The 18,566-nt window shown below is 39.8% G+C and overlaps 1 protein-coding gene and 1 long non-coding RNA gene across 2 annotated transcripts; one reads left to right on the plus strand and one right to left on the minus strand.

Annotated features, from left to right (window-relative positions):
* The first annotated feature begins 2,429 nt into the window (after window positions 1-2,429).
* LOC116672128 (uncharacterized) lies at window positions 2,430-9,057 on the plus strand. Its single transcript, XR_004327472.1, has 3 exons — window positions 2,430-2,545; window positions 4,545-4,743; window positions 6,651-9,057. It is a non-coding gene; the product is annotated as an uncharacterized LOC116672128 (long non-coding RNA).
* Window positions 9,058-9,483: 426 nt separating this feature from the next.
* bco1 (beta-carotene oxygenase 1) lies at window positions 9,484-14,682 on the minus strand. Its single transcript, XM_032503753.1, has 11 exons — window positions 14,568-14,682; window positions 14,325-14,453; window positions 14,086-14,215; window positions 13,540-13,687; window positions 13,292-13,442; window positions 12,924-13,144; window positions 12,521-12,769; window positions 12,317-12,422; window positions 12,123-12,217; window positions 10,155-10,266; window positions 9,484-9,866 (listed from the first exon to the last, which is right to left on the minus strand). The coding sequence occupies exons 1-11, from the start codon at window positions 14,629-14,631 to the stop codon at window positions 9,712-9,714; spliced, it is 1,560 nt and encodes a 519-aa protein (XP_032359644.1). The 5' UTR covers window positions 14,632-14,682; the 3' UTR covers window positions 9,484-9,711.
* Window positions 14,683-18,566: the final 3,884 nt, after the last annotated feature.

The raw sequence follows: 18,566 nt of genomic DNA on the forward strand, positions 1-18,566 counted from the left end.
CACACACACACACACACACACACACACAGATACACACACACATACACAATAACTGCCCTGTTTGGCCATCTGTTATCTGAACTTTTGACTTTCATTAAAAAATGTCAGGGTGATCTTTCTGGGTTCATCTGAATAAGGACAACCTAAGCTTCTTTTGGACATCTTAAGTAGAGCCAGGCTAGGCAAATGTATTTTTTTTTTTATTACTCATAACTGTGCAGTTGGCATTACAGTTTCTGGATATCACTGTGATGTGGGTTATTATTACTATTACTATTAATATTAATATTAATATTAATATTAATATTATTACAGTTATTCTGTTTTTACCAAAAAGGCTTATATTTAAATGGATGCAGGTAGCTAGGTTACTGATGTGGTATATATATAAAAATAAATTAATTAATTAAACAGAGGAAACTCCGAGAGCTGGCAACTTGGCCTAGCCTGGCCTTTTCTCTGCAGGCTACAGATGAAATGTAGGCCTATGCGCGAGAGAGTCTGGAGGGACCAGGCTAAACTTGGCCGGCGATGCAAAACAATTTCGAGCTCTGGTTTTAGGCTGTATTACTACACAATAAGGGCTTTATTTTGAAATTGTACCCGGAAGCAGTTGTATAGCGGCATTGGCTTGACGTTGGTAAATCCTCTTTTGTGAGTGTAATGGGGAATACCGGTGTTATGTGCCTTCTGGTTTTTCCACCTACTGGTTTCCGAGGCTGTCCAGATGCCTTGTACCTCAACGGCTACCCACGTCCACAGATTCGCTACAAATTCATAAACATTTTACTGGCCTTTGCCTGTCGCACCTCAATATAAAATGTACTGAACTAAACAAAATATCTGAGCACGACACTACAATAACATTGTACAGCGGGAAAATTGTGTTTTAAAATAAATTACGATGATCCGTGTCGTGCTGGGTTCGAACCTTCTTCGGCAAAAAAAACAACGGCATAAGAGTCCACTGCACCGTCCTCTACACCATCACATCCTTCACGTTTTTCATGAAAAAAAACTTTGATTTCTCTCAGTGGAACAGGAATTACAAATTAACAGAGCAAACCGAAACCTTTTGTTACCTTGATTTAGGTTTGAAATTAGAATTAAATCGTACGCTATAACCTCCTGCTACACCTCGGCTCTGTCCATGTGCAAGGACTCGTCATAAACTACACCGGGCAGCACACGGTTAGTGAAACAATCTGTCTAAAACAACTGGTTACCTCGGGCTGGAAGCGCGTGATCTCGAGCCTCTAAAACAGCTACAACAACACGTTTCTTGGATTTATGGGAAGAAGCAATATTTCTATTGACGTGCCTCAAATGCATATATCAATAGCCTAGAACGTTATGTTTACGACGGAAGACACGCATTTGAAACCCCTACAATACAAAGTTCTGTTTAAGAAATGTTAGTTTGTGCCCAATCTTTTGAATTGTTGGTGTTGTAGCAAAGGCTATATTATGTCATCTACGCATCCAGATATCAGCAAATCAGTTTTTAAAGTGGTGTAAGACGAAAGGTGAACGTTGTTTAACTTATTTGTCCTATGAGTGCTCCCGATACTTCATACAGACAGAAGCATTTACGTTCAAGTAACGTTCAGACAAAAATGAAAACACAATGAAGATTCCAATGTTTCTTTATTGTCAACGAGGTCGGCAAAACTGCACAACAGAATCCACAGAAATGCAGGAATTTAGTTTGTAACGACAGTAGCCACATCCTGTATGCTGTCCCATTTACTTGAATGGGAACATAGCGGCCCAGTTGAAGCACTTTATAAGGACTTTGAATAGTTGTTTCTGCAAAACATAGAAAGTCCTATAAGACATAAATGGTCAGAGAAAAGCCCCCCTTACACAAAAGGGCAAATAAAGAATCCAAGAAACGTGTTTTGTAGCTGTTTTAGAGGCTCGAGATCACGCGCTTCCAGCCCGAGGTCCATTTGTTTATGACAGATTGTTTCACTAACCGTGTGCTGCCCGTGGTAGTTTTGACGAGTCCTTGCACATGGACAGAGCCGAGGTGTAGCAGGAGGTTATAGCGTACGATTATTCTAATTTCAAACCTAATCAAGGTAACAAAAGGTTTCGGTTTGCTCTGTTAATTTGTAATCCTGTTCCACTGAGAGAAATCAAAGTTTTTTTCATGAAAAACGTGAAGGTGTGATGGTGTAGAGGACGGTGTGTGGACTCTTATGCCGTTGTTTTTTTTGCCGAAGAAGGTTCGAACCCACACGACACGGATCATCGTAATTTTTTTAAAACACAATTTTCCCGCTGTACAATGTTATTGTAGTGTCGGTGCTCAGATATTTGTTTAGTTAGTACATTTTTATTGAGGTGCGACCAAAGGCCAGTAAAATGTTTATGAATTGTAGCGAATCTGTGGACGTGGGTAGCCGTTTGATTTTACAAGGCATCTGGACAGCCTCGGAAACCAGTAGGTGGAAAAACCAGAAGGCACATAACACCGGAGGACATGTAAACTGGTGTGATTGACCCCTGCGAATATTGGGAAGCCCTTTTATCCAAACAGGTACCCTGCTGCTGCTGATGATGATAATAATAATAATAATAATTGTAGAAATAGATTGTGCATGCCTGGCATCGTATTGTAATTCCATGTGTAACGCCATGCAGGCTGGGTGGCACTGGCTGAGCGTCATGGGGATCTTTGTTATCATAGAAATACATGTTGACTGTTGATTTATTATTGGAAAAAAATTGTTGTCGATCTTCCTGTTCCAGCATGTCTTTAGGCTATGTAAAGGTTATGTCTCATAGTGTGTCTGTGTCAACAATGCAAATTTATTAGAGAACCTATTTTTGCGCTCGACTATAGCTCACTGGATGCGCTACCGTGCCTCCACTTAGCCTTTAGAAGATGATACATGTAAAAGACATACAATGTTTGAATCATACACTAATAAAGGTTTTCATCGAACTAAAGACAACTAATGCATAATCATAGCAAGGGGACTTTATTACTAACTAATCCTTTCATAATCCTGTCACCTATAGGATATAAAAGGATAGTGTAGAAATACTTTGCTGTATTAGCCTATATAACATTTTTATTAATGCATAGCTGCTCATTAATATATTGTAAATCGAGATATTGGTGATACAATAATAAGGTATTAAATAAAGATTTTTGAAAATGGTTGTTTAGAAGTACAGCCTGTGTTTGTGTGCAAATGTGTGTGACAGAGAAAGAGAGAGTGTGTTCTCCGTCATGCAGGCCACCTAGAATAACACTGGCATGAGACTCAATGCCTGCACTCTCCTCATGCCACACTCACTGCTAATGTTCTGCAGGCGCCCCCCCCCCCCCCCCCCCCCCCCCCACACACAACACACACACACACATGCCCTGTTTGCTTGGGTAATGTGATCTTTCTGGGTTCTCAGAATAAAGACAATCTAAGTTCTTTTTGACATCTTAAGTAGAACCAGGCTTTTCATATGTAATTGACACCACACACAACCACAAACACACACACACACACACACACACACACACACACACACAGCTAAATTATGTAAACTGTAAACTCATTTCATTGAATATGAGCATAGGAAACATATGCCATTACTATACTGTAACTAGGCATTCTGCCTCATGTTCTATATAAAGATTTGGACAAGAATGTCGTACCTCATTTCATAATACTTTAGAAAATGACCTTAATACACAAAACTTAAACTTTGTTTTTTGCGTATTCATTTTTTGCTGAATGTACCTTCTCCTTTTGGATCTTTGGTCAGACCCATTAACACTGAAGAATATCCATTCATTTTCTAAAGGTATGACTGTCATGCAGATTTTTACTATTTGCAAAATCCAGCGATACACTATCGTCACTGACTCAGCATCACGGTTTGTCTCTTAGAGGATGCACGGAGTCTCTAGTTTTATATTTTATATATGAAAAGTCATCCCGTGTCTCTTGCTTCCCTATGCTGAGGCTGGCGATTGTACATGGACAACATCTGTTGGGTCATTCCGTCTTGACACCATTTAGAATTCGACAGCTGAGTGGGAGCATGCTCAGATGATGACAAACGAGCACCCAAAAATAGCCACGGTCAATCACAGCCTGCTTGGCTCTGGAAATAGGAATGACTGGATGTGGGAGCTGAGGTCATTTTTGCAAATTTCCCTATTAGTTAAAAACCCAATATTGGAACCAAACCATTCGTCAGATGTCAAAAGGGAAATTAAGTCTGAGAAAAGCTTGTAGTGCATTGTACTGTCCTCCCTGGTGCCATAATTACCCGTTGTGTTTTGGTTGCTGTATTGCATCAATTGTATCCTTATTTGTCTTTCTATGCCACTGCCTAGCATTCCTTTTGCAGAATGTGTCTCCTCTGCAGGGGTAATCCAGTGTCATTTGCTTTTTGTCAACATAAACACTGGTTGTGCACAGCTGCTTAGGACAATGGGCACACATTCTTAACATTTCATTTTCGTGGTTTTCCTACAAAAGCTAACACATGTTTATTTGCGTGTCTGTGTGCGTGTGTGTGTCCAGGTGTACCTGTGCTGCTGCTTGAGTCAGGCCCTGCTATGGTGAGGTGTGTTAGCAATGACGGATGTGGAGGCGACCTATGAGGACTTTATCGCATCTCGGCGGTCTGGCCGCAGGAACGCCATCCATGATATCCCAGCAGGCCCTGCAGCTGAGGAAGCCACTGACCTGTCACAGAGTCTGGCACAGATCAACAAGTCAGGTGAGGAACAACACCGATGATAATCTGCCAAGGGAATGAAGGAAGTGGACTGCTATATGTAGTGAGTGACTGATGAGGGAATGAGATGCAGGCGAGCAGGGGGGTGGGGAAGACCGCAGAGCAGAGGAGGGGAGTGGAAATGGGCGTGTAGAAGGATGGGGCAGTCAGGTGATGAAAAGATGGAAAGTACAAGAGTATCTGGTGGATGGATAGAAAATAGCAATGACATGGACATGGAGAAGGCTGAAGATGAGGACAGAATGAGCAGCAATATGCACGCTGCACAATTGAGGTAGACATTGTTACACGGATTTGCACAGGGCAACGATAAAACATTGATTAGGAAAAACATTCCAATGTGTTTCAATTGCATTAGGAGGACGGTGTGTACATGGACGCGTGTTTGATTCTTTGTGCCAAGGATGCCAAAGCACAAAAGTTAGAATTTTGGAAATGACGTTAAAATGTATATTTATTGTAATAATTGGCTTTGCATGAATACAAAACTTGTTCTCATTTTCCACTGAGGGAGAAAAAGAATAGTGAAAATTAAAGTTCCGGTCCACTCAAAAATGTTTTGCTTTTTCGTTAATTCACTTGGATGTTTGACCTTCATATTTGATGACATCGCATGACTAGTTTGGAATCCCAGTGTGTGAGTGTGTAACGTGGAATGACTTGAGAATTGATATTTCAGTGATGTACAAGACATAGTTTGTCCAGTGCTATCATTTTTTGGAATGAACAACATTTGCATATTAAGTCAAAGATTCCGTCATGACCGCTGTCCATGGTGCTGAATGTGGGGATGTCCCGGGCGTTTCCCGACATTCTGGCGGCTGGGAATCCCACTGGCCTCCTCTGCAAAGAACACTGTATACACACTGTTCTCCTAGATCCTGGTTGCTGAGTCTTGGAAACACTAAGTTTCCTAAGAACTAATACTATATCCTGACAGCACTACTTGAATCAGACCATTGGTTTCAAAAAGAACAATGTTCCTCTGCCTCCTCCCGGTGCTCCTCATGGCATAAGGAAACCAATCAGAGCAGAGGAGTCTCTAATCCAGTGTCAATCACTGCTCGTAATTTGCGGTCAAACTACAAAACTAGGCAGCGCTGATCAAATATCTATCAAGAGTGTGTTACTGTATTGCCTAGTTCTCGCTTCAAATGTTTTCAGAAACATATTTTAGTGTACTGTTTCGATTCAAAAATGAGAGTTTGCTCCTGCCAGTTGTACAGTGGGCAGAGCTTGGTTTGGGCGTGACTTGTCACAAACCTTATTTTACAGCTAAATAGTACCCTAAAATATGTTTCTGAAAATATTTGAGGTGGGAAATACGCAATGCATTAACAGCAGTCATTAGACTCCTCAGCTCTGATTGGTCATTTTCTTTCTGACGGTGGAAACTTGCAAATGCCAGGAGCATTAGGGGAGAGGAACAGGATTTTTTTTTTTTTACAGATAATCTGCCTCATACCTTATCTCAGAATATATGAAAGGTTTCAGCAAATTTTTTTTTTTTTTATAAAAGTTATCTACAGGACCTTTAAAAAAGTTAATAAGTGAGTTCAGTGCCTTTTATCTCTGAAAATGAAAAAAAATGATGTGTGTGAGTTGTGTTCTCTGCACTTGTGTCCCGTTAAGCTCATACATATTCTGTATATTTTATGAGGCGAATGGTAGGTCTAGTACATGTACATTTTTTAAGAGACTTAGTATTTGTATGTCTTAAAACATGAGGTGTTATGAGTTGAATATTCACTGGTTCTACCTGCCTTTTTCATGGTGACTTATTCGCTGATTCAACCAACTCCATTCGCATCACTGACTCCATAAGTAGTAACTTATGCATGATACTGACTATCTGTCTCTCTCTGTCCCCCTTTCTCTTTGTCTGTCAGGGGATGAGGGAGAAAACACTGAGAAAAGCGAGGACTCTACAGCTAAAGAAGGGGAGACTCAAGCTGATGGCAGCTAAACAGACATTTGTGGACTCAAACACCTGCATCTTCTTGGCTTCCTGATCCCTGAATGCTAGGCCTTTAACTAGCTAGTTGCTAATGACTGTGAATAGACATGACATAATCCTCTACTGCCACTGTCCCCCCATCGTCGCTATGGCAACCACAGCGCAGGCTCCCTTCTGCTCTTGGGTTTGTCCCAATTTCCTTAAAAAGCCTCCTTTCCTTGCTGCCTTTCTTCCACAGCTGCTCATATGAGATTGAATGTGATGTAGGGTAAACACCACGGTGAATGGCGTCAACAACCACAACCAGCGCTGTTTGACGGCCAGTGGAGTCAGAGGAAAGGAAAGAAGGGAAACAGAAGCCATTTAAGATTTCTGGTGCAGGCTTAAGTGTTTCAACTGAATGAAAATGTTGTCACCCACTATTCCTCTGCTCCTCTTGTAACTGCCTGCACAAGTGTGCTCCCTCTTATCAGTTATTACTATTGACTAATTCCAATCTCCCTCAATGATTTTTATTCGTATATGTGTTTTATTTAGGCCATGGATCTCTCTTTCTTTATCCATCTGTTGAATTTTGGTTGAGCTTGCTGGACGTTATCTTGCAATTGTCATGGGCCAGGGTTTTTCAAAGTTCAACTGAAGATCTCAAGGGAGAGGGTTTGTTTGGCCGTCTGTCAGGTGTGGTATCTCAAACACCACTGATTCAAATTTAAAGACTTGTGGTTCCATAATACTGTAATCTGGCACTTTTAAGATTACAGACAGGGCTAGTCCAAATCAGGTCAAAACGCAGGCTATACTAGGCACAGAATTGATCTGCTTGGCCACTTTCGAGCTCTTTTACACTGAATATTCACTAACCCTTATTGTGTACACTGCCAGGCCTCACTGATGCAGTCAGTATGTGCTTATACTAGATAATGCTTATGTTCCTCCCCAAATGCAGCATTTTTAATGCATTTTTTCACTGTAACATAAGTCTTGTTGTATGTGATAGCGATGGATGCAGGAGTTCTTTTCATATGTACAAGGTGTAAAGTTTTTATAGTCTGCATACAAAAAGCATCTATATCAAAATGTGTCCTAGTTTTTCTAGATCAATACACTGCCGTTTAGCATATCTTAATATTTGTCTGTCAGTGTTTGTGTGTATGTGTATGTGTATGTTGTGAATGGGATTTGGTTTTCAGTGGGTATCGAGATCAAGAATTGATTTGCCGCTGGAGATGAGCGAAGTTCTAACTCTGATTGCATTTACATACACTAGTGTGTTATTGTTGTGTATTATATTACTGTTTATTGGAAGCGTATATTTCTCTGTGTTATGGGTTGTCTATTAGAATGATTGCTGAATTTGTCCAGTCTACCTATACATTTGGCCTTTCCCATTTCTCTGGTCAGTCAACCTTTCATTATGAACTTCAGAGAGAACCACTCCTCTAGGTACTTTAACGGTGGCTACGATACACTACCTTTTTCTTTTACACCAATCAAATATGTGGACACACACTCCGGAACATTCTATCTTGAATTCATATTACACTGACACGGTTATTTAAAAAAAAAAAAACTGATAACATCACTTGTTTATCTTGGTTTGTTTTATGAATTTTTTTAGACAGAATAAGGAATGAAATGACTCGTTGAAAGAGATGTTAACATTGTCTTTGCAGATTGAGAACAACTTACACATATGGGCAGGTACAGTACTGTTGCACTGTGGGAGACGTAGAGCTCCCTTGATCATGTTATATTTTCTTTAGTTTTGACATGTGATTAAACCTCACCAGTGAAAAATGGAAAAGCATCAAGATGAATTCATGCATGTTGTCCTGTCCACAGATTAGGGGGTTGAGTAAACATGGTCCTCGTCTCCCTCTAGTGGACAGCGTTCATGGTTGACGCCCTATTTTGGAATTTTAGCTCTCTATGCTGGGATGGATACTGAGATTTTTGGCCCATGTGATGGAATTGGTGCTCTACATGTGTAGACCAATATAAGAATAATTAGGCCATACTATGTTTATAGACCATGTCACATAAACATTCTTAATATGTCCCAAGTTGGTTGCCTGTTGAAGTGTATGTAAATGGCAGCATATGACAGGAAGTTAACAAGGGTCCAGGCTGTTGCCTAGCAATGGTCTATAGATATGTGTTAAGGCTAGACTTTGTGTAACCCAAGTGCAGAACTCAGAGACAGTGGACATCAAAGCACCAGTATGTGTGTCTCAGTGTGTGTATATTGGCGAGAGCAAGGACAGGCAGAGGAGCAGACAATTGTCCTTCAGTCCGTTGTGGGACTCCAATCTCGAAAAGGTCCAGTGTGCAGGAGTGGAGCGGGGCCAGGGGTTGGATTTATCCACTCTTATATAATCCTACATATCTAATGTATAATGGCGTTCTCAATATGTAATCCTTTACCACAAAGCTGTGACACAACAATGCAACCTTTCCACACTAGTGAAGTGTCCCTATTTTAGATGAACAGGTAAGAGGTTTATTTATGTTAGATTAACATAAAGTTTTGTAATACTAGGGAATTGAAAACCAGGGGCTTTGACAGGTGTTCAGGGGTTCAGTCTTATATTTGTGTGAAACTGAAGAATGAGAGTACATCTCAGTACTTTACATGTTTTATTGTTTTAAGAAAAAGAATGAGCACAAGAACATTGATCTCATAGCACTAGAAAAATGTGGATTACAGAACAACCCGTGATATATACATGTTTAAGTGACATAGTTGATCCAGGCAAAATCCTAAATCTGCATAATTGTTTTATATAAACATAGCGATAAAATATGCTTTGATGCAATCACGATAATTTTACAGAGATAAAGTAATTCATGAAATCATCTGCGTGCTCAATAGGATTTTGTCACAAGGCACAACACTGTTCCGCAGTGGGTTTTTCAGCGTTCAAATAGATTACTGTGTCATAAAAGACAGTTTTTTGGAACTTCTCCAAAGGCATTTTTTACATAATAATTGACTAATTTCCATGTGGGATAAAAAAGCCATGCATGTCCTTGTGGAGCGCAACTTTCACGTATGCTCGAGCCAATTCTTTTAATGTTCGGCCATCAAGAATCAGTAAGAAACAAGACTGGCCTGGGTTGGAGTTAATAACAGTTGCTAAGACCACACCTGCAAATGGAAAAAAAGAGGTTATTTTTAGAGTGCAAAACACAGTATTAAAAAAAAAAATCAAAGTAATTGCATGGAATGACAACAGGTTTTCAAACTTACTCCAAAATACAATTAATACTTAAACATGCGGTCTCGCCAATACAGACGTAATCTGTGAGTGAGTTATTTTCGCTAGGCCAATATTCCTATCCATTTGTATATTAGATGACATATAGTAGCATTCACACACAACACACTGTACATACATGTCATACATTGTACATGCACACCACACAGTGTTCTCACCATCGTCCTCTGACTCTCCATTTGGTCTGGGGACGAACACGGGCTCCGACGGCGTGCAGTTGTCCTCACTCCAGCAAACCCTTTCCTTGGTTTCTGTGTCAAACTTGGCAATCTACAGTAAATGAATAGATTAGGATGAATAATTAACCCTTGTGTTGTCTTCCCTTTTTTCCCCCTTGTATCAATGTTTTTTTGCGTTTTTTTATGAAGTTTTTGTAATTTTGGTATTTTTGATTTTTTTTTCATAGATTTTGCCACTTTTCCCAACATTTTTCACCCGTAGTTTGACTTCATTTATTGTGTATGCAAAAAACAACAACTTTGAAAACGGGTCAAATTTGACCCAAAGACAATACGAGGGTTAAGACATGCTTTGTACTCAGCCTATAGAAACAGACAGCAACAAAGCACTAAAAACTACTTTTCTGATTACGCCTTCAGCTTTTGATCAACAATTATTTACAGATATAGGAGACAGCAATGTGCCCACTCAATTTTAAAAAACAAAACAAAAAAAAACACAAAATGAAAAAGGTTTTGGAGCTACTTTGGAAGGGAAATTACGCAAATGCAAGCAGATTTTCAATAAGCGTGTTAATGGTTTGACCAAACAAGGACACTATTGTATCCCCTTGTTGCATTTGTTGGCTGAAACAAAATGCCCAGAGCCCTTCCCAGTAAAAAATTCCCAGTTAGGCATATTGAGCACGTGTCATCTGATTGGAGTACTTCACAGCCAGATTCAATGAGACCACAGTAACCGTGTTACTAAAGAGCTTTAGCCTCACTGCCATCATCACAACAAGATCACTGTCCTCAAAGACTCTCTGCTCTCAATTTCCATTAGTTGAACTTTGCATGGAGAGCTTATCTTGTAGAATGCACCTGTACAGTACTTTGCCCCAACTGCAAGCCATATACCTACTTTAGCTATCATTGTGTAAAACAGACCTTCTCAGTACTGTCAGTTGGCACAAGGAACTGGGAACAACTTTTTCCTAGTATAGGCTTGGCTGAATATACTCACAGTGACTAAAAAAAGGGGGGGTTATACTAAATAGCCATCTGTTGAATTAATTACGAAAAGGGCCTAAATGATCATTTGCGGGCTCACAATAAGGCAATGCTCTGAGGTATTGATCTGAATAACGCATAAAATGCTCTTGAAATAGGTTCTTATTAATGCTTATTAATACTTGGTCCCATTCTTTAGATAAAGATGGCATGGAATTAGAGTATGATGACTGCATTTGTGTTTGCATTTATGTTTTTTTTATTTATAATTAGATCACGCAACTGACCTGTAAAATGAATGAGCATATTTCATCAAATAAATGACATAAATGTTCATAGTTGGTGTGACAACTATTCATCATCATAAGGTTTCAATCTTTCCTTTTGCTCGTCCTGCTTTTCATATCACAAACAATCTTAAAGTTCTGGTGTTGGAATTCTACGCCAAGTGGGAAGGATTAAAAATATCTAACCAGGATGTTTCCTTTTTGTTCCTTCCTCTTTGCTGACACTATAGCTCTGCACTGTGGGTATGCAGTAAGACAAGGGAAGGGAAGCTCTTTTCAAAGGGCTTTGCTACTCAATACTTTGAAGTCTCACTGAGTTTATCACTTCTTTCAATTGTTTAAGGGACCTTGATGTACAAGGGCACCCAACGGAAAGGACATGTGCGTATTACAGCCCCGGCCATCAAGTGGTTTGGTCTTTGTTGGAGCTATCAGTAATTCTCACATCAACAAAGTGTTTCCTTCCTTCTGTTGTACCAACTGGTAATTCTCAGTTCTGCAATTTGCTCCTACCACTGTAAAAACAATGCTGCCAGGAAAAATCTGTTTCCCAATAAAATCTCAGTTCTTCAAGTTTCGGGTCTCTCTTGGCAAATAACACTTCGACAGATGTTCTCACCAGCGCTGTTCCGCATTAACCACATTTCAAAACCATAGGGAATTTGACCTCTTTTGTAAGTGCAGACTCCTCCACACTGTTGCTGTAGACAAAGCGGTGCCTTCTGCCGTTGAAATCATAATTGATTCTGGGCAATTCCAAACCTGGTAGGAAAAGAATAAATGTGTATGTTTGAAAAGAAGACAATACTGTAAGACATACTAGACTGTTGTAAGAGTCTATTTGAGTGGCATTGGTTTTACCTTGACATAACACCTCTGCCTGGCACATCAGTTTGCCTTCTTTCTCCTTCACAGCGCTGGCTGTCGTGTACTTGAGTTTCACCAGGTCCTCTCCAACTGCCACTCCCTGCAAAACCCAGTCAAAAAGTCAAAAATGAAGTGTTAGAGGAATGTCTTCTCTAAATTTCAGGACAAAATTAATTTCATTTTTCTTTTTAATCCCACCTTGTCTGACTGGATGGGAAGTACAAATCGTTTGTAATTTGGTTTGGAGTAGGGGTCATTATTGATTTCCTTCAGCTTGCTCAGGTAGAAAACATCATAAAGGCTGTTGTCGCTGTAGGCGATGACATCGAAGATGACATGACCTTCGTCCTCGAAAGCATTCACGTGATGGTAGACGACCATTGCCCCTGTGTAGTACTTTGTCTCAACCTCTTTGCCAGTCTTTCTGTCTATCAGGTGGATTAGAGTCTGTTGAAGAAATGAACAGTTATGTCATCCCAGGTTTTCTGTCCATAACGCTGGTAGACTTGTGCACAGTGATATCTTCAGCTGTGTCATACTTTGTCCAGTAACATAAATATAAAGAACAGCATACAGGACAATAAACAAAAAACAAACTTACATTTTCCCCGGGACAGAATTTCATGCAGCTCGCCCAGTTGGTTCCCCTCATGTAGGCAGTGGCCATCTTGAGGATGTCCAGTTTCAAAGGCTGCTCGAGGAAGATGAAGTAGTTGTCCGTCATGCCGAAGCTGTGGTAGTAGCTGGGTGTGAGCATGGAGTGGCAGGGAACTGTGCAGATCACCTTTGCATTCTTCAGCGCAGGGACATTCTTGCCTTTGTCTGAAGGTTTAAAGCAAAAGTTAAAGAAAATGATGCTTAAAGATGCATAATCTTGTGTTGTACTTTAACTTCTACATCTTTGACAAAGTACAGCTGATAGGAAGAGACGCACTGAGGACAAGAAGAGCAGGTCATTAGGGTTTATACCTTTCTTAGGATCAGCAGGGACTTTGAAGAGTAGGTATTTCGTCTTGCCCTTCTCTGCTATTGAAGTCCCAAAATTATATGCGTTGCCCTCTTTGTCGTAGTGTGGATGTGACGTGGCCAAGTTTACCGGCAAGTACTTCAGGTAGTCCACCTTTGTGAGACAGTTGAGCAACTCATTAGCTCTGAAATCTGGATGGGATCTTAATGGTGATCATTGGTAAGTGGTCAAGATCGGTGGAGGATGTTACCTTGTCCTGAGTTTCCAGTGTCACAGGATCGATCTTGCGGATGTAGTTAGTTTCAGAGGTGGCGTAATAGTCCTCTCCGTATTTCATGAAATTGCTGGCGCCGTTGTCAGTAAAGTCGGGCACTGTGTGATTGAGAAAATTAATCACCCTGGAAAGTAAGAAGAAGTCATTTAAAGGTATGCTATAAGGGGAAAAGGAGGTTATCCAACACAAATGACCTAATGCGTTCATAGTGAGGGTCCTGTGGAGATGTGTGGACTAATTTGAATCACATGAATTGAAACAGTAGGGGGTTTCTCAAAAGACTGTTGCAAAACTGTTAGTCGCTTGCATCTGAATGAACCCCCCCACCCCCCCACAAGACTGTAAAATGTCATTAAAGATGTTACAGAACAGTCAAGAATGTATACCTATGAATGTTAGATGATGGCAAACTAATATTACAATATGTTAGAACTAATTCTTGTAGAATCATTTCAATAAGACCACTTCAAGAGGAAAACAATACTTAACATGTGGTTTGAATAAAATGAAGAGCATGCTTACTTGAAAATAAAATTCTTGCTTGGGTCTGGGTACGCCATTGTCCCCATTTCAGATACAACTATTCTGTTTGCAGCCATGTTAGAATTGTAGGTGTCACTTCTTAGATGTCTGCTTCTGTGGGTCACCTCACCTGTTGGCAGAAAGAAAAAAAAAAAACATGTTTCTGCGTTTAACGTGCTGCTCTCTTCACTGACATGCAATCACAGACCAACAACTGTAAAACAAACTTTCAGACAAACCATCTTTTAGGGCGAAGCTGTTCATTATAGCCATCCCATCAAACCAGTGGTTGTAGCTGGTGTCCCCCACAGAAAAGATGCCGGGGCCATTGCGCAACAGTGTGCCCTGGAGCCAGCTGGGAATACTCCCTAAACGAGAAGAAACACACACAAGCAAAAAAGTCTTGTGTGTCAATCAATCAATAGTGTAAACAAAAAATACCACACACACACACACACACACAAAAAGAATACTCAACCTACCCTTTACTTCTGCCTTACAGGGCTCCGGGCTCTCCTCTGCGTTCTTGGAGAAATCTGTGCTCATGTTTTCAGAGAGGAAGCACAGCGAATAACACTGGGAGGTGTGTAAATGTTGCTGTCACCAACAGAGTAAACCACTCCTTTTATATTTTCTGTTTGTCTAGGGGTTGGGGGATGGTGGGTGGGGGCGGAGGCTACTACAGACAGCCGTCCCCTATTCTCTATCTCATGTTGTAAAGATTTCTTTGAAAACCTTACCGCGTAGGCTCCTTCAAGGAAATGTATGGGCTGAAATATGTGCCAACAGAGACTGAATTTCAATCATGTATATATGAATTTCAATTGCTAAACTTTAATAATTGCATTGGAAAAACAGAACTTTGAATCACATCATTCGAAATTGTATTGTTTAATTTGAATCATTGCATTGAAAAACTGAATCTGAACAGTATAGTTTGAAGTTTAATGTATTCGTTTGGAACTGAAATCCAATAAAATATGATCTTTATATATCTTTACATTCAGTTCTCACAATTCAAATTCAGTTCACAAAATTCAATTCCCCCAAATTTCATGTTTCTAGCTCATTCCAGGTCACGGGAATTTGAGCCGGCATGGCAGACAACAACAAATAATAATAATAATAATTATTATAATAATTAAAACAGACAAACATAGAAGGGTTTTACCGCTTTGCGGTTTGAACCCTAATAATAAATCATATGTGGATCTTAAAGTCCAAGGGTCCTTGTCTGCATGTTTCCAAGAAAAATCCTCTGAACACATAACGGCATCTGCCCTTAGATGACCGGAGGCAATCTACAGGGTACAGAGAACACAACACAGGCCACAAAAACAATAATTAAAGAGTGGCATGTAATATGACAAGTCTGCTTCTTTGAAATAACTTCCCTATAGACCTCAGACATCAGACTCTGTTTAGGTCTTTAAATCCAATCCACTTTTTTGCCATAACTTTCAATGAATTGCTTATTCTTTCGTTATTTGGCTAGCAGGTCGGTCTCAGCCTCAATTTACCATTAAAGCTTAACAGTAGTTTTAGTCCTTGTTTGTCCTGCTGGAAAGAATAATACAAACTTTCTGAAAGCCACTCCATCTCTATGATCCTCCAGCTCTAGCTGTTCGGAGACACCTGCAAGCTGCTTGACATCCTCCCGGATCCATTTTCTTCCTATGATAACAGACTGCCTATAGGCCTACTGTCATTTTATAATGTTTGTTATTCAGACCACACATCTATTGCATGTCAGTCTGTCCAGGGAGAATAAATCAAATTGTCTTAACTTGACATCACAAAGTGGGAGGATAAAAAATAATTTTTACTCCTGTTTTGAGCTTTAACCTTCAAACAGTAACATCTAAAATCCTATCTACAATGAGGGATAAACTGTTTCAAAAACTCTGAATACTTCAGGTTTGGTGTGTATGTGTGCATACTTGGAGATTTACCAGATGTAGATACCAAGAAAGCAGAAACAGCAAGTTGAATTCTTTCAGACAGCAGGCATCTGCTCTCCCTGATAATTTCTGGATTTTGATCCTCCTGTGTGAAGTCAGCTGGGCAAAGTCATCATTCCCTCTATTGGAATAAATACACTGTCAATAACAAGTATTTAAAGCTCAATCTGATCCGGCTTTCTATGACTGACAACCAATCAGACACTGAATCCAAAGTCCCCTGATACAGAGAAAGGCACACATCAGGCCCTCAGCGATGCGAGGAAAAGGTCCCTGTTTTCTGGGTATTGTTACATTTCATACATGACAATATGGGTGGAACATTGATTCTCTTACATGTTTATTACGGTGCTGGTGACTGTTCACATTTATGATTTAAATGATGCTAAAATAACAGTTACATTTCAACAATAAAATGACCAGTTTATTATGATTGCAATACATAACTTGGTCCATAAATATTATCTGTTGCAAACTATACAACATTGGCTATACACAGATAAAGCAGCATTCCAATAAGAATTGTATGTGTACTTAGAATGTGGGGGGTGGAGGGGAAGGAATAAGTGATAAGTGAGATAGGTGGTGATAAAAAAATCCATGATAAATCAGATCATGTCAATATCTTTTGTTAACCACATACATTCTCTTTCTCTCTCTCAGCTTTCTCCATTATGGGCTTGTAGACTTTGTTTTTATTGACTGTGACTAATGTTTGTAAAAGGAAGATTCAATATTCTTCAGCAAGCAGATGAATGTGGAATGCTGTTTACCAAGTTAACAAAAAGTGATAAGAGCAGCTTGGAGATGTGGATGCCTCTGGGTCCAGCCAAGATGACTCTAAAAACGAGTACAGGACAAGTCTCCTCAGTTGGATCTGTGGAAGGTGCAAGAGCTTAAACATGTTATCCTGCCTCACAAGAAACAAAATTTAAAAAAAAAAAACTCCACACGCTAATATGTCCACAGTCAGTATAATTCTACCCTTCTCGTTCAGGGCTTTTAGGCCTGTCCCTCAGTGGCAGACAATCTGTTGTTGACAGTTAATGGCAACAACAAACCAACTTGTCCAATGTCTTTTTCCTACTTCTTTCTCTAGGAATCTTTATTTCCCTAAAATCTGGCCTTTGATGTCATGAAAATGTGGACACACCTTGTTTTCACATGTAAATATCAACCTCATAATTTGTTTAGCATGTAATCTCTGGTAATGGACAATTTCACAACTCCTATTGTGAGGGAAATCTGTTCATCCAGTTTTGTAGGGGGAATATTATTTCATTGTTAAACACTGGCAAGGCTAAGAGACAAAAGAGTCGGACTATACCACAAAACCACTAGATAACACAAGAGGAAAAGGGTACATTTAAACAAAAGAGTGGATGGTTTGCAGTATAACCACAATGTCCCTGCAAATGTTGTGCAGTACAGGTAACTAAAGGAAGAGAATACATAGAAAAGGTGATAATACTTCAGTCTTCAACACCATTATGTGTATGACCTAATGCAGGCCAGACAAACCTGCACTAGAATCCACAGTAGTAATGCTACGCTATCGTTTGGTTTAGCCTTTTCAATGACAACAAAGTGAGGACAGTGAGAATTGAATAACATGGCAACACTGTGCTCTGGTGGCTCATATGAGATATTACCTGTTATGATCATGAATGAGTTTGTCACAGTGGCTCTGGAGATGTCAAAGTCTTCTTGTTGATTACGTATATACTGTATGTAATGGATTAATTATGACAAAAATAAAAGAAAGGTTTAGAATATGAGCTAATTATTTTCTTGAGAAGAAACTTTCAAAAACACCTTCACCAAATAAAAGTAGCAATCTGGGATTCCTGTGGCATTGTTTGACAATATTCTCCTTCTTTTAGCAGCAAGGCGAATTGAATGCATCATTCGTTGCCAAGTCCCATTGTCAGCCAAACACTTTTAAGTGTTATAACTTTTCTGGTCATTTTGGAAAATACATACTAGTGTGGAAACACTTGCCATGTAAAGTGGAAGTCTGATTATTGTCTCCAATGTCAATGTAATACATCGCCTTAAGTGGTCAAGTTGCCTTTCAAGAAATTGTATGCGAACAAAATTAAAACAGACAAATATGTCTATAAATGTGTGTAAGACTAATTGTTATGTCCGCACAAAATACACTCACCTTAAGGATTATTAGGAACACCTGTTCAATTTCTCATTAATGCAATTATCTAATTAACCAATCACATGGCAGTTGCTTCAATGCATTTAGGGCTGTGGTCATGGTCAAGACAATCTCCTGAACTCCAAACTGAATGTCAGAATGGGAAAGAAAGGTGATTTAAGCAATTTTGAGCGTGGCATGGTTGTTGGTGCCAGACGGGCCGGTCTGAGTATTTCACAATCTGCTCAGTTACTGGGATTTTCACGCACAACCATTTCTAGGGTTTCCAAAGAACGGTGTGAAAAGGGAAAAACATCCAGTATGCGGCGGTCCTGTGGGCAAGAATGCCTTGTTGATGCTAGAGGTCAGAG

This window comes from Etheostoma spectabile, chromosome 22, assembly GCF_008692095.1.
Source record: "Etheostoma spectabile isolate EspeVRDwgs_2016 chromosome 22, UIUC_Espe_1.0, whole genome shotgun sequence".
In the NCBI taxonomy this organism is placed as follows: domain Eukaryota; kingdom Metazoa; phylum Chordata; class Actinopteri; order Perciformes; family Percidae; genus Etheostoma; species Etheostoma spectabile.